The sequence below is a fragment of the Neofelis nebulosa genome, chromosome 15, assembly GCF_028018385.1.
Source record: "Neofelis nebulosa isolate mNeoNeb1 chromosome 15, mNeoNeb1.pri, whole genome shotgun sequence".
Lineage (NCBI taxonomy): Eukaryota > Metazoa > Chordata > Mammalia > Carnivora > Felidae > Neofelis > Neofelis nebulosa.
The window spans coordinates 50,892,574-50,914,082 of NC_080796.1; the positions used below are offsets into that span (position 1 = coordinate 50,892,574).

The window sequence follows — 21,509 nt, forward strand, 5'->3', positions numbered from 1 at the left end:
AATCTGTTTTGAAATGACTGGCACTTTAGGCACATGATGCCTGTGGCTGATGTATTTCTTCATGCACTGGAAGGTGGTGGTGGTTTTCTCCCTAGCCGTGTTTAGTTAAATATAATTAGAACACATATGCACACCAAGGAAATTCCTGTTGCCGTACAAGGAATATTTTGATTATACAGCTAAAGCCTTTCAAGGCCCCCTTCTTCAGCTGGCCTGTGCCCGGCCTTTGCTGTCAGTCTCTGGGGTTGCCCCCATCCTGTTGGGAAGGTGAAATTGATTTCCTGTGTTTACTTGCTTATTCACTGCATTTTCTTTTCTTTCTTTCTTTCTTTCTTTCTTTCTTTCTTTCTTTCTTTCTTTCTTTCTTTCTTTCTTTCCTTTCTTTCTCTTTCTTTCTTTCTTTCTTTCTTTCTTTCTTTCTTTCTTTCTTTCTTTCTTTCTTTCTTTCTTTCTTTCTTTCTTTCTAATTCACAGGAAGACAGGCAGTGGTGACATGCATCACAGACATTTGGGATCAGAGAATTCCATGTTCTTGATCCAAAAGCCTAGGTGTGGCCATTTTGTCATGGCAACTATTGAACAAGTAAATAGGATAGAGTAGTCATCAGACTGGTCTCCAGTGACGCTCAGTTTGTTTGGAATTCTGCTGTGTGACTCTTCTGCTCTGAAGGAGAGCAGATAGATGGTACTCTTTGGTTCAACTCCCAAGTTTTCATTTCTTTCAAGTGCAGTTAAAGCTCTTTATAAAAACAGAAGTGTGTTGATGTGAACCATTTACAGACTAGATGTGTTTTCCTGAACCCTGTTGTCTTTGTAATGCTTTACTTCTGCTCTTTATTTTTAGAGCATCTTCTAGGCACCCTATTACTCCCATATCCTGGCAAAGAATTCACTAAGATAAAATTTGACACATTCAGTCATTATATGAATCTTTTTATTTTTTTGCAAGTATCTTGGGCCTCTGCTCTTTATTCTTTCTGGGGAGGCACAGGATGAACAAGCAACAAACCCCAAACTAGTTCAAACCCAGTTTGCTGCTTCTGCAGTGGGACTTGGGGTAGCAGTGAAAGAACAGTGTCTGAGGATCCATTGGCTTTGCTCGGAGTCCAAGATCTCCTAATATCCTATGATTTTTAAAAAATATTTAAATAAGGAAGGGGCACCTGGGTGGCTCAGTTGGTTGAGCATCCAACTTCAGCTCAGGCCATGATCTCACAGTTTGTGAGTTCTAGCCCCACGTCAGGCTCTGTGCTGACAGCTCGGAGCCTGGAGCCTGTCTCCCTCTCTCTCTCCCCTCCCCCCCCCCCCCCCGCCCCTGTCTCTGTCTATCTCTCAGAAATAAACATTTAAAATAATAAATACATACATACATACATACATACATACATACATACATAAGGGAAAGGGCATAATTCATGCAGGAATGAGGAAGAAAACCAGAGAACTTGCCGCTCTGGTTTGAGGGGGCTGAACTGGCAGCTTGGACTCTGGTCTTCAGGCAGTCCAGCATTGGCCAGTGCTTTCCTGCTCCACGCAGAGCTTAAAATCTTCCTGCTGGCATGCAAACCAGAGAATTGGCTGGGCATGGAGTCTGTTGCCATGAGATGAATTGGTATACACTCTTTTTATTTTTATTTTATTATATTTGTTATTGAAGCATAGTTGATATACAATGTTATGTTGGTTTCAGGCATACAACATAGTGATTCAACAAATCTGCACGTTATGCTGTGCTCACAAGTATGGCTACCATCTGTCACCATACAACACTATTATAATACCATTGATTGTATTCCCTATGCTGTACCTTTTATCCCTAGATACACACTCTTTTAATTTGTCAATTTGGCCAAGGCCAAAATTAAAGTTTGTTCTTTTCCTCTAGCAGTGAGAAGGGAAGAAAGAGTAGAGAACACTGGAAAGTTCGAGGGAAACCAGAAGGGTCTAGTATAGTGATTTGCAAGCATGGTGATTTTTTTCTCCAGGGGGACATCTGGAAATGTCTGTAGACATTTTTGGTTGTCACAACTGGGGTAGGGGTGTGCTAGAGTTCATGATGCAACTAAAATCCTATAATGCATGGGGTAGCCCCCTGCAACAAAGAATTATCTTGCCTAATATGTCAATAGTACCAAGATTGAAAAACCTTCATCTAGTGACTAGAATCTTCTGAAGTAGGCAACCCAGATTCTACCTGATCTGCCACTAGTTATATGATCCTGGGGGATGTCCCATGCTTTCCACATACTTCATATACTGAGATCTCCAGTCATACTTCCAAAAATATTAGGCAGTAGTTAAGGGTCAAGTAAGTTTGCAGATTCTATAGGCCATTAGCAAGTTCAGAGAACAGAATTATGAGTTTCTTCCTCTGTGGGGTGAGATAAGTGTAGGACTGGCCCCAGTCAGGCACCATGGCATTAGGGTGACTGACTATCCCAGTTTTCCTAGGAATGAAGGGTTTTCAGGGGCATGAAACTTTGAGTGCTAAACCTAGGGAAGTCCTTGGTAAGCCAGGATGATTGGTCACCCTGCATGGGACGATGGTTTCATCAAGTAGTTACATGGCACTATTATATGCTGGCTTTGGGAAGCTACTTGCTGAATGTTCTCTATCCTCTGTCTGTCAGAGGAGTTAAGAGGAGAACAAAGGAGATCTTATAAGGAGGTTTGCCTTATTTGCTTTTTGGGAAGGCAGGAAAGGGCCTCTTGTTTCAATGACCCTGTGGGCAATAGAAGTTATTTGTGGGCATGGAATAAAGGAAACCAGGGATATAAGGAACCCACCATATTCAGTACTCTCCTTAGCTTGCATCTCCCCTATTGCCCAAAATATTTCTTTTTAGGAGACTGATTACCCAAAGGTTTATAATTTAAGTACTTTTTAACCTTGATGATCCAAGGGGCAGGGCCTGAGTGTTCCCAAATAAAGATGCCTTTGGGCAAGAGGCCCAGACTCACACCATAAGTGGCCAGCTGCCCCTCTGTACTTCCTCTTTTCTGCCTGAAGGACCTTTGATTTCCCTGACATGGCATTCTGTGCCAGGGGTTGCTTCCCACAGCTGCCATTCAGAGAGCAACCCTAGTGAGAATTCTCTTCCATGTATTTTTTCCTCCATAATGAATTGGCTAGTTTATAGGCTGTGGCATAAGTGGTTTTCATTTTCAGACCGGTGATCCAGGAATGCCTTTGAATTTGGGGCACACAGCTTCCCAAAGAACTCTGGAATTCTCTGCCTTGGTTGTATCTGGAAAAGCTCAGCAAGTGCCCACAGGAAGGAGGCTATGTGGGGGCACTGAAGCCACATGGATTGGCTAAGTAGGAAGAGTCAAGTAAGCCCTAGAACTGAGAAAGCAAGAAGAGGTGTTGGGACACAGGGGCTGTTGTCACCCCAGATGTTTTATGCTTCTGTGCTCCCCCTGAATATATGACTCCTTGAGTTGGTGCTAGAGCTGTCTGCTGGCAGAGCCACTGCAGACTGGTATTTAGCACCTGCTCCTTTGAAACCATATCTGTTACTAGTCCCCCAACTCTACTTGACTGTTTGTCTCCAGCAGTAGGCACTAGGGATACAAAGACAAATAAGAGATATCCCTGAACTCAAGGCATTTAGTTTTAATAGAAGGGAGAAAAGTAAAGCAGCAAGTACAATATGAGGTGATAACTTTTGCATGTCTTTCCAGAGGAAGGGCACGAAGTCCGGCTCCTTAGAAAATTATTTGAATTTAATCTTAATTGCCAAGAGCTCTTTATTGTTCTCTAAATGTTCCTTTTTTGCTGCATTCTGTTCTTGTTTCATTATACAATGTCTTTTAATTTTTCATTGATCTCTCTAGGGATATAATTGATTATTTTTGAAGCTTTTTCCCTTCTGTATACTTTCTGTTCCCTCTAAATTGCTTGTTTTGGTCTTGGCCTTTCATATTAGATGTTTTCCTTAAATGTTTGGTAAGTTTTAGCTGCCTTCATATTTTAAAGTGAGGCAGTGTTGGGGCACCTGGGTGGCTCAGTTGGTTGAGCGTCCGATTGTTGATTTTGGCTCAGGTCCTGATCCCAGGGTCATGGGATCGAGCCCCACATCGGGCTCCACACTGAGCATGGAGTCTGCTTGGGATTCTCTCCTCTCTCCTCTCTCTCTCTCTCTCTCTCTCTCTCTGTCTCTTTCTCTCTCCTTCTCTCTTCCTCTCTGCGCTACTCCCCCATTCGCATGCATACTCTCTCTCTCTCTAAAATTAAATAAAAAATTTAAAGAAAAAGCAAGGCATTGAAAATCTGGTTGGAAGTTCTGGTTAACTAAACTTAAACTTTCCTCCCAACTAATCCAGCTCTCGTCCTGTTCAGAGGAAGACACTGGTGCCTAGTGGCTAAGAATGTGGACTTTGTGATCTGACTGAGGTGTGTCCTTGGGGAAGCCCTGATAACCAGTATTACTAGGTCTTTTATCTTGGATGGTCAGATTCCCTAGACAAGGCTTTTCTGACCTCCTGCCTATGTCTGAGGTCTGAGTTATGAAGAGGCTGAGGCCATTACAATATTCAGTATAGAATTTTCAGTGATCCTCCTATTTTAAGTTCAGTACCCCTATCCTCAGCTGAGCCCAGTGTTCCCAATCCATAGATTCCCTATAAAAATAAGCCTCTAGTCCTTCACTGTGGAGGGGGAGGAGTTGAGATCTGATAGTCCAGTGATTCTTGGGCTTCCAGCAGTTTCTCTTGTTTTAGCTTCACCTTCATCTCACTGCCACCAGTTCCCCTTAGAGCTTCTGTGATATAAGTCTGGTTGCTTCTTGGTTCTGCCTACTTTTGGTTTAAGGTTTGGTAGATATTTACTATTTGCCTCCCTGCTTTTTATGTGTTGCTTTCATTCTTTTTGTTTTCCTCAGTTTATATCTAAAATAATAATAATAATAACTCTTTTTTATGATTTTAGTGTGGCTTGGAGAGAAAGCACGAATTAAAGTTAAGGCATGAATTAAGATTTAGTTTTTTTGAAGTAAAGTGAATTCTCTTCATAGAACTGAGAATTTAGACTTCTGAGTTTTTTCCCTAGTTTGTATTTGCCTCACTATGTATATATTTCTCCAAGTCCTGTCTTGACTTCCCTATTTCTCCAATTGTTTTGGCATCACTTATTCAAGCTTTGGCCTCTGGATACCTCAGTTTTGCGTTGAGTTGAAAGATACTAGTTATACTTCTTCCATATTTCCCCAAAGGAGAGATTTAGTGTCATTAAGTCATTGGGGCAACCACATTGATTGTAAAACTACTACTGTGTAGATGACACATTTCCCAACTGTGGAGAAGAGAAGAAAACACAAAAGAAGTGATGCTTACTCTTAAGAATTCATAGTTTCTTAGATGAGGTAGTATTTTACTCTTTTAAAGAGAGTTCTTCAGGGGCGCCTGGGTGACTCAGTCAGTTAAACATCCAACCCTTGATTTCAGCTCAGGTAATTACCTCACGGTTCTGAGTTCAAGCCCCACATTGGGCTCTACGCTGACAGCACAGAGCCTACTTGGGATTCTCTCTTCCCTCCTGGTGCTGTCTCTCTCTTTCTCTCTGAAAATAAATAAGCTTTAAAAAAAAAGAGAGAGTTCTTTGGTGGAAAAGAGCAATATAAATCATTGATTTTTATTATTATTCATAGTGTTTCCTCTTTATTTATCATGCATCTTCAGGAAATGGAAAACTGCTTTCTTAAAAATCATTCATTTTTGTAACTGTTCATTCAAGCTGTTGAATCCATACTCAGATGAAAAGAAAGAAAATGTGGTCTCCTGAATACCCTTCTTCAGACAGGATAACAGATGCCTCTTCCTCACTTCTTAGTCAGCCTGGAATCTGGAAGACCATTTGAATTACTTAGAAAGGCTTTTAATGCTACCAGTTAAATATCAGTTCTCCTGTGTAGACAATATACAGAGTTGATCTTATTATGGGAAGTGATGTCAGGTCCAAAATAAGGTGAAGATGATTTAAGATACTCTGTATCCAAAATGAGACCTTTAAACTCTAATGTACTTTGATTTTGTCAATGCCCCAATATTCTTTATTCTTTCCACCACCTCTAGCTGATCCTAAAGAATCAGTACATCCATAAGGTCCTTCTAACCCAGGGTTTCTCAGCCTTGGCACCATGGACATTTTGGGCCAGACAACTTTGTTGTGGGGGCTGTCCTGTGCCTACGGTGTTTAGCAGCCTCCTGGCTTCTACCCACTGGATGCCAGTAGCAAGCTCCCAAGTGGTGACAATCAAAAATGCCTCCAGATTAGCCCCCAGTTGAGACCACTGCTCTAATATGAAGCCATTAATAAAACCAGCTCCTCTTTGTAAACCTGCCTTGACTGAACTTAACCTTTCCTCCCAACTAATCCAGCTCTGGTCCTGTTCCGAGGAAGACACGGGGGCCTAATGGCTAAGAATGTGGACTTGGTGACCTGGGTTTGAATCCTGATTCTGCCATTTACTAGCTGTGTGTCCTTGGCTGGGATAGTTTGTCTCCTTCAGCCTTGGTTTCCCCATATTTACAAGTGGAAATAATCGCATCTTTCACAGAGTTGTTGTAAGGGTTAAGTGAGAAAACACGCATAAAGCCTCTGACACACAGCACGTACTAATAAGTAAGTGCTAGAGGTTATTATCAATATAATACCCGTACTCTCCTCTGTTGTTCACTCTGCACCCCCTGCCCCCACACATATGCACCCAGCTACCACACTCTGTTTCTCCCTCTCAAGGAAATCGCACGGCACCAAAATGTCAGCACTCTTGAACTTCAGCTTGCTTAGTTGCAATCAGCGCTTTTAATTCCTAGATAGGAGCTAGGGGCCCCTGTGTGGGAACAGAGAGCTCCAGCAGGGAAGAGTGGGCACCTTGTGGCTGGAAGTATGTTTGGGAGGAAACACACACAAGTCCTAGGCTTCCTGGCCTCCTCATTAAGAAAAGAGATTGGGGGGCGCCTGGGTGGCTCAGTCGGTGGAGCGTCCGACTTCGGCTCAGGTCATGATCTCGCGGTTCGTGAGTTCAAGCCCCGGGTCGGGCTCTGTGCTGACAGCTCGGAGCCTGGAGCCTGCTTTGGATTCTGTGTCTCCCTCTCTCTCTGCCCCTCCCCCACTCGTGCCCTGTCTCTCTCTCTCTGTCAAAAATAAGTAAACATTAAAAAAAAAAAAATTTTTTAAAAATTAAATAAAATAAAAAAAAAAAAGAAAAGAAAAGAGATTGGACTCCCAGACGGTTGCTTCGACGGGGAATTTGAAAACGATATTTCTCTCCTTTTATATATTCCTTCCCGTGGCAGCTCTCATTTCATCTGATGTGGGTTTTATTCCTTCTTAGGCTCTTACCTGAATTATTGTGTGGGTCTATAGTCTTCTTAGGGTTGTTTTCTAGACCACAGGGTGGCTATAAGGATGAAATGAGAAGACGGGTGTGTAGTACTCAGCACAGAGCCAAACATATACTAAACGCTCAGTAAATGATAACTGCCATTATTATTGCTGCTGCTGTTCTGGTTCCCGTGAGAAAGGGCGTTCGATCTTCACGAAGCAGACCAGACTGACCCCTAGAATGCTAGAGCAGGAGAAAGAGCTTTTGGAGCCTGTCTCCTTCCGTATTTTGTATCTGAAATGTCCAAAAAGCAGACTACTCCACAGGCAGTGCTGCCTTCTTCAGGGTTCCTAAACAGCCAGGGAAAGGGCTTTGCTCTAGGGATCTGAGTGGTGGCGGTGTTTCCTGCGTGCTTGGTGTTGTGAGACGGCTAAGCAATACAAATTACTTAGCCAATATAAAGGAGTAATGATTACAAGTGTTAATAAATAGAAGTGAATAATAGATGATGGGAGACGCGAAGTCATTTTAATAATAAGACATATTGGCTCAGTTCAAGTGCTGCTTTCCTGTGCTTTGGAGTGGTCTTTAATATACAATGTTTGCTGAACCAAACACTTAAGAATTTTTCCCTTAAGGGTATGAGGGTATTGCTTCATGAGGGACATGAATCTGAATCTGTCAGTCTGTAAAGCAGAACTTGACCCCGTTGGCTTGACCTCTGGGGGTGGGGGCGGGGGGTGTCTTGCAGGTCATGAAGACATATCACATGTACAATGCCGACAGCATCAGTGCTCAGAGCAAACTAAAGGAGGCAGAGAAGCAGGAGGAGAAGCAAATTGGAAAATCAGTAAAGCAGGAAGACCGGCAGACCCCACGCTCCCCTGACTCCTCATCCAACGTCCGCATCGAGGAGAAGCATGTCCGGAGGAGCTCGGTGAAGAAGATTGAGAAAATGAAGGAGAAGGTACGTGTGCTTCAGCAGCTTAGGGGCTGGGGACGAGCACTGTGGAAGTCAGGACCGATAGGAGTTTTCCAGTAGGTGCTGTGAAGAACAGAACAAGGTAACTCTGGTTCCTTTAGGGCCTAACAGCCAAAAGTCAGTCCTTGCTGTCTGCCCTGGAAGAAATTCTGGATACTGGAAGAACTTGGGCCCGGGGCGGAGGGCTCCTAGTTCTTCACCTGTAGCAGATTCACAAGAAACCATAGACACCTTTCCCAAACCTTTCCCAAACCTGGGAGAGGGACTGCACATCTAGGGTTTGGCTTCACATGTCCCATATTCAGGGGCAGAGGTAGTGACACCTTCTTCTGGACGGTGGCACAAGGATAGAGGATGGTATTTGCAGATAGAACCAAAGTGGGACATGTGTCTAAAGTAGGGAGCCCCATTAACCTTTCCTGGATTGATCTACATTATGCCCTCGAATCTCATTAAACAGAATTAGAACCCAATTTAAGGCAGACAGCGCGTAGGGAGTAGCAGCACAATTGTGGTTCTCGAATGTACTGTCCTTTCATCTTTTAGAGAACAATCTCCCCTTTTAAAAAAAAAAAAAAAGCAGAATTGAACTTTTGTTCTCTTTTCAGCGCCAAGCCAAGTATACAGAAAATAAGTTGAAGGCCATTAAAGCCCGGAATGAATACTTGCTGGCTCTGGAGGCAACCAATGCATCTGTCTTCAAGTACTATATCCACGACCTGTCTGACCTTATTGATGTAAGTGCTTAAAGCTGGGGGTTCCGGGGCACCTTTTTCCTGGTTTTAGAGAACTGGTCAGGTGTTTGTTCCCCAGTCCTGTTGCCCCGGCATCTTGGAGCATTTGGAGAAGAATTACGAAGATAGTAGCCACAGCCCGTTAGGGGTTTTGCCATGTACCAGGTACCAGGTGAAGCCCTCTTTGTCTTTTTCAGGTCTTACTAGAATCCTGGGAGGAAGGCACTCTTGTCTCCACTTTTACAGTTTAAAATTCCGAGTTTAGATGACTTCCTCAGAGTCAGCTAATAAGTGACAGGGGCAAAATTTGTACCTAGGTCTGATTACTCAACTCATGCTCATAACTGCAATGCGCTTCTGTCTCCAGGGAAGACTCTCTCACATCAGCCACTTGCACATAGAAGTGAGTGGAAAGAGCTAAGGAGTTAGAATGCCGTGCCTTATATTTAGATGGCACTTAACGTCTCCCACTGCTATTTCACTTGATGGTCATATTGCCCTCTGGATCAGTGTTACCACCTCCAATTTGAAGATAAGGAAACTGGGGCTCAGGAGGCTTCCCTGCCCCCAGTTACACTGCAGATGAGGGTCCTGGTCGGGAAGGCATCCAGATGCCACTGACATATGGCCCATTCTCTCTGATATGTGATACAAAGATGACGAGAAAAGTAGGTAGCTAGGCGCGTGTGTTTTGCTTGGGGCGGGCACGAAGGATACGCTTTGTGTCTTTGGCCTCATGGGTCAGCCTTGGCCAGTTTCTCCTGCTGCTTTTCCTCGCACTTCATGGTTGAGTCTTGCAGTCTCTCCCACCCGCAGCCTCCCATCTGGCCCAGTTCCCGAGCCAGTCCTGACCGTAGCTGCATAAATACACCCTTCCCTCCAGTCTTTAAAGTGGAGGGCCTGGAGCCGGCTGGCTTAGTGTCAGCGGCCCAGCCTCCTGGCCTTCAGGTACACGGGGCTGGCCTTCTCTCTGAGGCCTGATATTTGCCTCTAGCTCTTAGCGGGCAGCCACTGGGCTTTACCAGCTTCTGGCCACCCCCTGCACACTCGTTCGCCTGACGTGGTTTCCCGGCGCATGAACCTACCACACTCTACCACACCACGTAGGGTCTGGTCTAAGATTCAGGTCATCCCGGCCTTGTCACTGAACTGTTTTGGAACTCTGCCTTGCTCCCTTCTCCCCGACCTCTCTGGCAAACAGAACTAGACTAGATCATTGGTACTTAAATCTGGCCTTACATGCTTGGAGAACTTTCCTAAATTAGTTCCTTCAGGGGCTCCTGGGTGGCTCACTCAGGTAAGCATCTGACTCTTGGTTTCAGCTCAGATCGTGATCTTGCAGTTTTGTGAGTTTGAGCCCCGCATCAGGCTCTGTGCTGACAGCATAGAGCCTCCCTCTCTCTGTGCCCTCTCCCGCTCGGGCTGCTCTGTCTCTCTCAAAGTAAATAAATAAACTTTAAAAAAAATGAGTAAATAAATAAAAGCGTTCCTTCAGCTGGGGATTTTTGATGCAGTAGATTTCAGCCTCTTAATGCCCTGAGTGTCATTGTCTTACTGGGTAAGTGGAGCCCTGATCCCTGCTCAGGCACCGCTTTGTTCTCTTTGCTTGTTGAAGCCAATCTGAACACTGTCCTTCAGCGGAGGTCAGAGCCCTAAACAAGATCCTTTCTTCTCCTGAAAGGAATGGCTCTTCTCTGTTGGGGCAGATGCCTGTTCTCAGCACAAGGAAGAGAATCCTTTCTTATGCTCCATTTCTACTATGTATCTCGCGCTTGGTGAAAAAAAAAATCAGGCTATGCAGTCCATCACACCTCTTCCTCTGGTTTGTCCTTTCCTCTTTCTTTGGCCCTCGGGGCACCTTTCCCACCCCTTTCACCAAAATGCTGACCTCAGGGGGAGAGAGGGCCCTACTGCTGTGTCAGTCATGAGCTTTGCAGCCCATAGACTCTCTAGCAGATGTAAGTAGGTGTTTTAAAATCAGTCGAAGTAGCAAGCTCTTTTGCACCTTTTTCTCATTTAACAAGAAGAAGAAGAAGAAAGGTATGTTAAGAGCCTGTCTTCCTGGGATGTGGTATGGGGTCTCATGAAAAAGAACCCTACCAGCCTCCTCAGTGCTTAGCCAAGGTGTGGGTGTAGGCTACTGTGGCATTCTGGGCCACTCAGTAAAGCGCTCTGGTTTTGTTTTGTTTGTTGTTTGTTTTGCTTTTGTTTTTTGCCTAAGGTGAGGACAGATGTATTACTCTTTTTTTTTTTTTTTTTTTTGTAAAGCTGATAACATTCTGCTCAGTAAATATTTCTTTGGAATGAGGCTATGTGCTTACCATCAAAAATAATTTTTGCCCTAGAGGTATTCATAGACATACGAAGAAATAATTTCCATGTAACTGGCTTATGCAACACTAAGCACAGGGGGCTTCAAACTGTAGGTTTTCAAACTGTAGGCCATGAGCCATTTAGGGGAAGTCATGAAATCACTTTTATGGGTTGAACTAGCCGTAGAATAGAATAGAATAGAATAGAATAGAATAGAATAGAATAGAAAATAAAATATCTTGGTACATCATACTAGTAAGGTTAAGTTTTATTTTGTGAAGCTGTTACGTTAGGGGTGTGTGTGTGTGACAGGATAAGATGTATTTCTTACTGTGAGTTGAAAGTTAAAAAAAGTTTGAGTCACTGCACTAAGAGCAGAGGAAAGTGTCTTAGTCTCCTCTATAAGTTCCCTGAGGGCAGGAAACAAGTCTCTTTGCCTTAATATAGAAACCGGGGCACCTGGCTGGCTCAGTTGGAAGAGCATGCAGCTCTTGATCTTGGGGTTGTGAGTTGAAGCCCCGCATTGGGTGTAGAGATTACTTAAATAAGTAAATAAAAACTTTAAAGAAAATACCTTACCGTATAAACATATACAAGGTGTGCTTAATATATAGCTGAACATTGTATATTCATTGAAGGAAGAAAGAAATAGAGGAGGAAGAAGGTAATTTCCTAAGGCACGATTTGTTTTTCCGTTTTGTGCCTTTTAATACTGTTTGAAGATATAGTTTACATTCAGTGCCTGAACTTAAGTGTTACAGTTTCAAGAGTTCTGATAAATTCAAACATCCTGTAACCTACATCTCTATGAAGATATAGAATATTTCCATCACCTCAAAAAGTTCCTCTTTTCTCTTCTTCCCAGTTAGGCCTTCACCCCAGAGCAGCCACTGTTTTGAGTTCTTTCACCATAAATTAGTTTTGCCTTCTGTAACACTCCACAAAGATGGGATTTTACAGTATATACTTTTTGTATCTGGCCTTTTTTGCCCAGCATGATGTTTCTGAGTGTCATCCCTCCTGTTACATATTATTAGTAGTTCTTTCTTTCTTTCTTTCTTTCTTTCTTTCTTTCTTTCTTTCTTTCTTATAGCATGTGTGAGCTGGGGCTAGGGGCAGAGAGAGAGGGAGAGAATCTTAGGCAGGCTCCACACTCAGGGCAGACCCTGACGCGGGGCTTGATCTCATGACCCTGGGATCATGACCTGAGCCGAAATCAAGAGTGGGACGTCAACTGACTGAGCCACCCAGGCGCCCCCTCGGTAGTTTTCTAGACGATCCATGCAATAAAAACGGTCCAAAGGATGATTTGGCAGTAAGCCAACAGGGCGTGAGTGAGTAGGGAGTCTGGGTATCTTAATGTTCTGACCTTCACAGTTTCTAGAGCTTGCTTTAAGACATGGGAGGACTCGCAAGCCAGTCTCTTGCCATCTGTGTTATGTGCACCATGCTGCCTCCTTCCTGGTGGTGTGCAAGTGCAATGTGTGCTGAAAGCATCAAGGACAAGTGAAAAGAAGTTATTTCTGTCGATGCCAGTGCATTGACACAAGGACTAGCCTCTGACTTCGTTTTATAATATAGTAAGATTTCAACTGAGACTGTAGAAGTCCGCACGAGGCATCTGAAACACACCAGGAAAACCTTGACTTCAAGCCAAAAAGGCATTCTGAGCTGACCTACAGTCTAAGAACTGTAGGCTCACTGGGAATGTGGCTTTCCTCCCCCGTACTCCTGTGGCTTTCCCAACCCAGGAGCAGACGGATGAATGAAGAACAGGGCGTTGTCCTCGTGCGTAAGCCGGAGGGTTGTGAGTGCTAAGTACGCGGGTAGAGAATCTGTGACACCGTGTGCACCCAAGTTGGACACGAGACAACTCAGCTTTCTTAGTAGGAAATCTTATAAACGGCATTTATTTTTCTCTTCTGTGTGACCTTGAAGAGGCTGTTATGAAACACCCATGTTTCTTTTCTAGGCCTTCTCTAGAGCCTCTGGGTGAGGACATGAACTAGAAAAGGGTTAATGAGCTGTCAACTCAAGTCATCACACATCTGGATAGGCTATCATTAAATTCTTATAAAAATTTGATTTCCCCTGAGAGAGTTTTCATCAAACATTTATATAACCCAGCAATGGCCAGGGGAGCTCGGCATGGCCACAGAACTCATCAGAAGCCACCGAAAGCATACTTTGTCCCCATTGTGAGAAAACTAATGTGCTGCCTCTACTCACTATTCTATTCTCCCAGGAACAGAGATGAAATATTCAAATCTCGTTTACCTAACCTTGCCAGAAATTGCTTCTTTGCTAAAGCCTCAGTTTCTGGCTGTCATCCTTGTGGAGATTTGTGGATAGCCAAGGCTCTGGAAAACCTATTCCAAATCTCCCTGGCTTGGCTGGAGGCATAGAGGAGCCAGAGGGCACACTGTGAGTCAGACCCCCACTCTCTGGCACAGAGAAGCTATAGAACAGTTACATAAATGAGGCAGCAGGCAGCCTTGCATAGGCCATACAGAGTGAGCAAAACAATGGGCTTCAGTGGCCACATCTACCCACTTGACGTAGGGTGTTCAGCCTAAATGGATTATTTCCCGAAAGGCTAGAATCTGTACTCCTGGCATCAGTCAGTCACCCGCTATTTATCAAATGCCTACTGTGAACAAGGTTTCGTGGTAAGGGATACAAAGAAGGAATGGCACTGGTCAGGCCCTCTTTGAGGCTTGCCTTCTGGTTGGGGTGATATGAGATGGCAAGTCACAGAGTGGGGGAGTGTGTTCTGTGTCACGTGAGGGCTGCAGATGAGTGTGGTTCTGAGTGGGGGCCAAGGTCAATATATGCCAGGGTTGCAGGGCTGGCTGGCTTCCCAGAGGCTGGGAATTTCATTTGGATCTTGAAGACTGGGTCCATTTCCAACAAGTGAGAAGAATGGGAAATATGTCAAGGGGAGAAAATGCTGGGGAAAGGGCAGAGGTCAGGGGTTTGGGAATCTTGGTGATTGATGTTCAAGTGGCTGCGTGGTGCCAGATGCATGTAAATGCAGTGCCTGTTATCAGCCTCACAACAACCTACAAGGCCGGTGTTGTCCCCATTGGAGGCTGAGAGAGGCTACATTGCTTGCTGGCCATCACGTAGCTGATTTGAGGCCTGCTGTTTTCCAGTCCTTTTCCCTAAGCGGGTGTATGTCATTGGTTAGAGCAGAAGAAAGAAAAGCAAGAAAATAGAGGGAGGTGATGTTGATGGTCAGACTGAAGACAGATTGCCATTTGTGCTGGCCATTGGCCTTGCTTAACTTCGCTGAGCGTCACCTGTCTAGCCTGGGAAATTAAGATAATGCCAACCTCGTTGGGGTTATTAGGATTAAGATGTAGAATGCACATGAAGCACTGAGGACACATCTGGTATACAGTAAGCATACTTGGTAAAATAGAGGCACTTTTAAGTTTCCAAATTAAGGAAGGTGGACTTCACTTTAGAAAAAAATAAAAGCTTGTATAGCTTTTATTCTTCAGCAGGGGAGTGGCATAACAAAAGCCACGTTGGAAGACAGTGAAGCAGACAGCACTGGTATAAGATAAGGGTATGAATCAAGGCAAAGGTAGAGAAAATGGAGAGGAAAGTGGGGTGACCAAAAATATGTAAAGGGTATGAGGGGTGCCCTGCCTCCCCCTAATTCTCTTCTGTATACAAAGCTCCCCACTGGCCGGGCGCCTGGGTGGCTCAGTCGGTTGAGTGTCCAACTTCGGCTCAGGTCATGATCTCGTGGTCTGTGGGTTCGAGCCCCGTGTCGGGCTCTGTGCTGACGGCTCAGAGCCTGGAGCCTGCTTCCGATTCTGTGTCTCCCTCTCTCTCTGCCCCTCCCCCGCTCATGCTCTGTCTTTCTCTCTCTCTGTCAAAAATAAATAAACATTAATTTTTTTTTAAAATAACAACAAAGCTCCCCACTGGCTCAGCCCTGGGGGCAGTGTTACTTCTGCTCATAGATTTACAGGCATCCAGTTCATCATCGGCATCTGCACAGAGCTAGTCAGGAAGGTTTACAAGTTCAAGGGCAGCCTGGATAGACCAGCAGCCTCTTTCGGAGGAAGAAGGGCCCGTGCACGTGAAGTCTGCCAATCAGCTGCCTTTGTCTTGCTTCCATTTGCTTTTCCCTCCCAACTGAGGTTCCATCCTCCGCCTTTAGTTAAGCTGTCACTGTTGTTCTTCCGCTGCAGCCAGGCACCTGCCAGAGCCTATTGGCACTGACCCAGAGCCTAGCCCAACAGGCGCTCTATTGCTAAGCTCCTTGTCAGATACGAGGAGGAGGAGGGCCGTCACATGCTTTTCATTCCCCAATCGTGGCTGCTCCCAATGTGAACGTGATGAGGGGAAAAGCTAGGTGAAGTTCATTTGATGCCTGCCCGTGGAATGAAACAGCAGTCAGGCAGATGGTCTTACTCTATCCCTGGATTCTTCTCTCATGTTTCTTCTCAGGTTCTGGATCTCAGAGCCGCTTAAGCAATCGAGGGGATAATGGATGGCCAAGGAATTTGGATGTCTGGGTCCTTTGGGAGGGATGGGGAATATTGTCATAGAGTTACAGAATGCCATTGCTGAAGAGGGCCTTAGGGATTATAATCAGTCCAGGTATTTTCAGACTTTGTCTCTAGCAGAATTCTTTCTTCAAACTAGACCTCATCCCAGTGTATTAGGTAGATAAAAGAGCAAAGCTGGTTTGGCTGAACCAGAGATGGGAGGGTCCCAGTTGTACTATTTGCTGCCCAATATCCCCTTCTCAGGGGCAGCCTGAGCAGTGGCATAGAACCTTACAGCTGTGGTGTGCAGCTTAAAAACCACTGGCCTGGCCAAATCTGTTCCTTTTACAGCCAAGGAAACAGGTTCAGGGTTGGGGAGTGGCTTTGCCAAGGTTGCTTGACTTCCTGTCCAGTGCTGCTTTTTTTTTTTTTTTTTTTTTTTTTAATATTGCCTCTCTCATACCATTTTTTCCTCCCATTTTACCCTAGAAAATCAGAATCCTTCACATGATCTGAATTTTCCCAGTAAGACTTATGCTTAGAAATGATTGGTCTTGGAACTCCTGGGTGGCTTAGTCGATTAAGCATCTGCGTCTTGATTTCGGCTCAGGTCATGATCTCACGGTTCATGGGTTTGAGCCCCATGTCTGGCTCTGTGCTACAGTAGGGAGCCTCCTTGGGATTCTCTCTTTCAGTCTCTGTGTGCTCCTCCCCAACTCGTGCTCTCTCTCTCTCTCTCTCAAAATAAACTTAGAAAAGAAAAAAGAAATTTTTGGTCTTATAAATATTATTTCTGTTGGGCAGGAGCTTTAGTGCAGAAATCCGAGGCTGCAGCTGAGGCCCGTCTTAGAATGGGCGTTGGTGGGGGTGATAACCGACAGAGTCTGCCCCCCATTCTTTTATTTGCCCCCGGGAGTTCAGAGTTTCCGTAAATGACCTGCTCTTGCAACACTTGGGATTTGTGAACCTTGAATGCCGAAATGGCCTGGCTTGGTTCATGTGTAGTGACTTGACCACAGTGACCCTCAGGGAGAGGCAGGCAATATTTTTGTTGTTGAATTTTGTTATAATGGTATCCCCAGAGAAACCCTAAAATGGAAGAGGATTCCCTTTAACTCTCAGCTCTTCTCATGTTTACTGAGTAGCCAGCCGTGCGCAGCACATGATTAAATAATCTCGTCCTATCCTATCCTTCTGACCACCCTGCAGTCCTCTGAGGCGTGTTTACCATTGGACTGGCAGCTAAAACCATAAATCTCACCCAGATCTTGGAAGCCAGAATGCCAGTCTCATTGATAGGGTCATATTTGCCACGGGGGCCACCATCCCCTTCTTCCAAGCCTCGGGACTGTGCACGGTTTGCTCATGTGCCTTCTCCGTCCCACAGCAGTGTTGTGATTTAGGCTACCACGCTAGCCTGAACCGGGCGCTACGCACCTTCCTCTCTGCTGAGCTGAATCTGGAGCAGTCCAAGCACGAGGGTCTGGACGCCATCGAGAATGCCGTAGAAAACCTGGATGCCACCAGTGACAAGCAGCGCCTCATGGAGATGTACAACAATGTTTTCTGCCCACCTATGAAGTTTGAGTTCCAGCCCCACATGGGGGACATGGTGAGGCCTTCATCCCATCACCACACTCCCTTGTGTCCAGATTCACTACACTAAGGCCACGTTATTCTGGGGCTGGCTTCCTGTCAGGTGGGTGAGGAGCATTCCACTCATTCGGCAAAGAGCTACCGAGCGCCTGCCAGGCTTGACCATAGACGCTGGGGATTAGGGCCCTCGGGGAGCTTCCAGTCTGGTGAGTGGAGAGAGAGTTCAAAATGTGCATAGGGAGAGGCACCCAAAGGGTCCAGCAGGATCAGTGGAGGTGAAAAACAGCAGGTGTGTTCTAAAAACTGACAGTTGAGTATGGTGAGAGGGAAATCGTTGGTGGACGCTTCCAAATGATGTTTCTGGGAGAAGAGCTGAGATGGTGCCAGATACTAAAGGCTTTTGATGGAGAGGAAGGGCTAAGCAGGGCAATAATGATGTGATCTTTTGTCACTTGGCAGAGATCCGAAGGATCTTACTCTCTTGGCTTTAGAAGATTGCAATAAAAGATGTAGTTTTGCTTGGGTATTGAACAAAAAAGAATGAGTACCTACAGACAAGACAGTAGCTAAGATGTCATCCCAGAGGCCTGATGCTGTCTGCCCAAGCAGAAGAACAGAAACATGGGGGCCCTGCTTTGAACTTTTCACCTCTAAGACTAAAACAAGAAGGGCCTCAATAAAGTGAGAAGAACGAGAAGCTCTTTGGTTTTCATTACTCTGAATCGTTTGGTTCCACTTGGGGTGGTTGTGCATGCAAATGAAGAGTGAACCCCATTCCTGCAGTGGAAACTACCCCCTTAAACTCTGGGCTAAAGCAGAAGGAGGATGTATAGGCTTACGTGATAGAAACAAATGGATCTTCAGGCATGTTTGGATTTAAGATTGGGAATTTATCAAGACTCAGGGGCTTTTTTCTCTCTGCTTCACATTTTATACAGATTCTATTCTCAGGTAGACTCTTCTCCCATGAGGGCAAGGTGTCTGTATTTCCAGCCTGCTCCAAAATCCAAATGGATCCAAATCCAGTGGAAAGACTATCTGCTTCCCTTCTAGAAGCCCCCACAAAGTTCCCCATCATTTTGATTAGCTGATGTATTTATCCCTGAGCCAATTATTTTGACTGGGTATCTTCAGGTGACTGACTGGCTTATGCCTACATCACATGCTCCATTCCTGAGTTGGGGAGAGCCCCATCCAAAGTACCTGACCTGAGTTGTAGGGTGGGATATTCCTCCAGAGGAGAGTCAGGCCAAAGTTACCAGAAGAAGGAGGAATGGATCCTAAATGACTAAAAAACAACAATGTCAACAAGGGAATATGGTGTTTCCATCAGGATTAGTATCCAGATGCTTTTTAGAAAACCCTGCTCCAGAATGACAACTGTTGCAGTGTAACCAGAAGATTCGCTGTCATCAGTAGGCCACAGTGGAGAGGGGGATATTTCTATCCTGAAGACAAAAATGTGGAGATGATTTCTTTCCTCTCCTTGGGGAAAACCAAACCATGTACAGTTTGTTTCCATTTCTGTGACTTAGGAAATGTCAGTGTCTGAACAGATGGGAAAGTGAGCTGGCAGCGTGTGCAGTCAGAGTGGGGGAAAGGGGTGTCACCAAGCCCGAGGAAGCCCCATTCCTCACCTGCCCTGGCTGCTGGTCCAACCGTCTTCCAGTCCCCTTCTCCAGCTGCCACTGAGATTCCATCCCAAGAATCAGTGGAACTTGGGGACCGGCTGAGTGGAGTGATACATTTCCTGGTGTTGACTGAGTTCCCTTCTGAGCCAAACAGCTTGTCTCCATAAAGGGAGACTCCAAATGCTGGGTGCTCGGGGCCCCCTCGTAGCCCTGTCAGTGCCTTAGTTTCATGCTCTGGAGCACAGCTGGAGTGCATTACCTTGCACCCCGGTAGGGGACCTCTGCCAAAGCATGCATCAGCAGCCCTGCTGCTTCTTAAAGGCACAGACGCAGAGGTAGGTTTCCCTCCACGAGTCCTTCTGCTAGGTCTGGGTTACTTTAAAAATCAACAGTCCATTCTTCTGTCTGGGTCCTCTGTTTGTGTGATACAGCTGCTCAGTGGCTGAGCTAGGCAGGGGCCAGGGTCAGCCCTCGATCTTGCAGAGGTTCTTCTGCATTCCAGCCTAGCCTTCAGAGGAGTAGAAAATAAAAAGAGATGAGAAGGCGAGTTTTTCTGGGTCCCCACAGCCAGTCTCTCCCCACCAGTGTGGGCTGTCTGTAGACTGTGGAGGCAATAAGAGGGAGCTGCCTGGAAGTCCTTGAACTAAGGCCAAGGTTCGGGTGGCATTTTGACCGGAAGTCCTGAAACTGGCCAAGGCCTCGCACTGACTGGTGTTCTGGGGCACTCAGCACATGAGTGGATGCCAAGCACTCTCAGATGTACCGGGAGGAGGTGCTTGGCTCTCCTCTTGGTGCCCCCACAGGCTTGTGGGGCTCTGGATGCCTGACCAGTGACATCAGGCAGCCAGAGAGTTTCACTCTTGGCTCTAACCCATCCTGGCCACTGAGCTTTCTCCATTGTGTCTGCTTATCCAAGAGCCAGAGTGAAGTCAGCTCTCTTCAGATCTGAGAGCTGGCTCAGGCCAGCTCCTCAGCTGGGGGAGGAGGTCAAGTCAGTTGGGAGCTTAAAAGCCAATGGAGGAAAAGGTCAGGTCTCAGCCCCCTCCATTTGAAGAGAAGTTTTGTCTTCTAAGCAAGAGAATGGTCTGTGGGCATGTGAATGTGCCCACTCATTGCTGAGGAAGAAGGAGGCCAGTTCTATCCAGATGTCTCTATGCAGACAAGAGGCTAAGGGACACATGGTGGCAAGGTGACAGGAGCTGCCTCCACGTGGGTCCTGCCTCCTAATCTGCCAGCCTTCTGTTCCTCATCTGTCATCCTGGGGACTGTGGTGACCTCATGCCCGTGCCATAGCCATGCCCCCGTCAGGAGACAGTGGCTCGACCATCTTTTCACGCAGGGAAAAGCTTATTGGCAGTCGTTCTTCAGGGAGGGGCAGACTCCTTCCCCACACAGATCTGGGGCAAACCTGGGGCAAAAAGATGGAGATCCACCAGATTCTGTGCCCTGTGGGGCCCTCTAGCATAGCCTGGGGACTTGTTCCTGGCTTTACGCTCTCTCTCGTTGAGTCAGACCTCTCATGCATGGCCCAGATTTATAAACACATGCCGGCTGCCAACAGCGGCAAGCTAGCCTCCTGACCCACTTCTCTCCTGCTTTCACTCTGGTGCACGGAGGGGAATGAAGGAGGGGCCGGAGAGATGGCCACTCGGACTTCTACAGGAAATCCTCCCGCCGGAGCATTGTGCATCTGGAGCTGGGGCTGCCCGAGGTGCTCTTCTCTGGCCCAACTCCGGCTTCCGTGGAGCTGCAGACCCTGCCAAGCGCCAGCTGGGGGATAAGCCCCAGAGAGACCTGATCTTTCCAAACAGGTCCCATTCCTCATTCCCTCCTTGTGCCCTTTGGTCCTGGAGGAGGCCCACACACTTTGCCTTTGGCTTTTGTTTTAACATAGAAACCGTGAGGCTTACGGCTTGAACATGAGTACTTTTATGAACAGTAATGGGACTCTGGAACCGCCAAAAGAACCGTGTCCTCTTCCTGACCTGGTATTGCTTTCTTTTGGCAGGCTTCCCAGCTCTGTGCCCAGCAGCCTGTCCAGAGCGAGCTGGTACAGAGATGCCAGCAACTGCAGTCTCGTCTGTCCACCCTGAAGATTGAGAACGAAGAGGTGAGTTTCCTGCTTAGGAGACTTGGAGCCACCCTCTGAGTTTCCCTGTTGAACCTCTTTCTTGCTGCCCATCTGGGAGCCGGTGGAAGGAGCATGCAGAGAATGTCCGGGCTGCCGCAAACATTTCCTAGCCAAATGTAGCCTTGGATTTTCCCCCCTGCTACATCCTGCCCTTGAACTCCAGGAAGTTGCTCTTGTATTGCCAAAGGTTGAGCTCTATTTTGAGCTTTGCAAAATGCTTTTTTTTCCCCCCCTCTACACATTTAATCAAAATGGCACTTGGCAGCTGTGTGAACAATATTGTGTC

The 21,509-nt window shown here is 46.1% G+C and overlaps 1 protein-coding gene across 7 annotated transcripts in view; it reads left to right on the top strand.

Annotated features, from left to right (window-relative positions):
- Positions 1-21,509, top strand: part of SRGAP2 (SLIT-ROBO Rho GTPase activating protein 2) — a 235,114-nt gene that overhangs the window by 156,373 nt on the left and 57,232 nt on the right. For 5 of the 7 annotated variants that reach the window (XM_058700480.1, XM_058700484.1, XM_058700482.1 and 2 more), the window contains exons 6-9: positions 8,080-8,295; positions 8,919-9,047; positions 17,253-17,477; positions 21,101-21,202. In XM_058700480.1, coding sequence (XP_058556463.1) covers positions 8,080-8,295; positions 8,919-9,047; positions 17,253-17,477; positions 21,101-21,202 — 672 coding nt within the window. The remainder of the gene's footprint in view (positions 1-8,079; positions 8,296-8,918; positions 9,048-17,252; positions 17,478-21,100; positions 21,203-21,509) is intronic. The other 2 variants (XM_058700481.1, XM_058700483.1) reach the window with 1 other exon arrangement.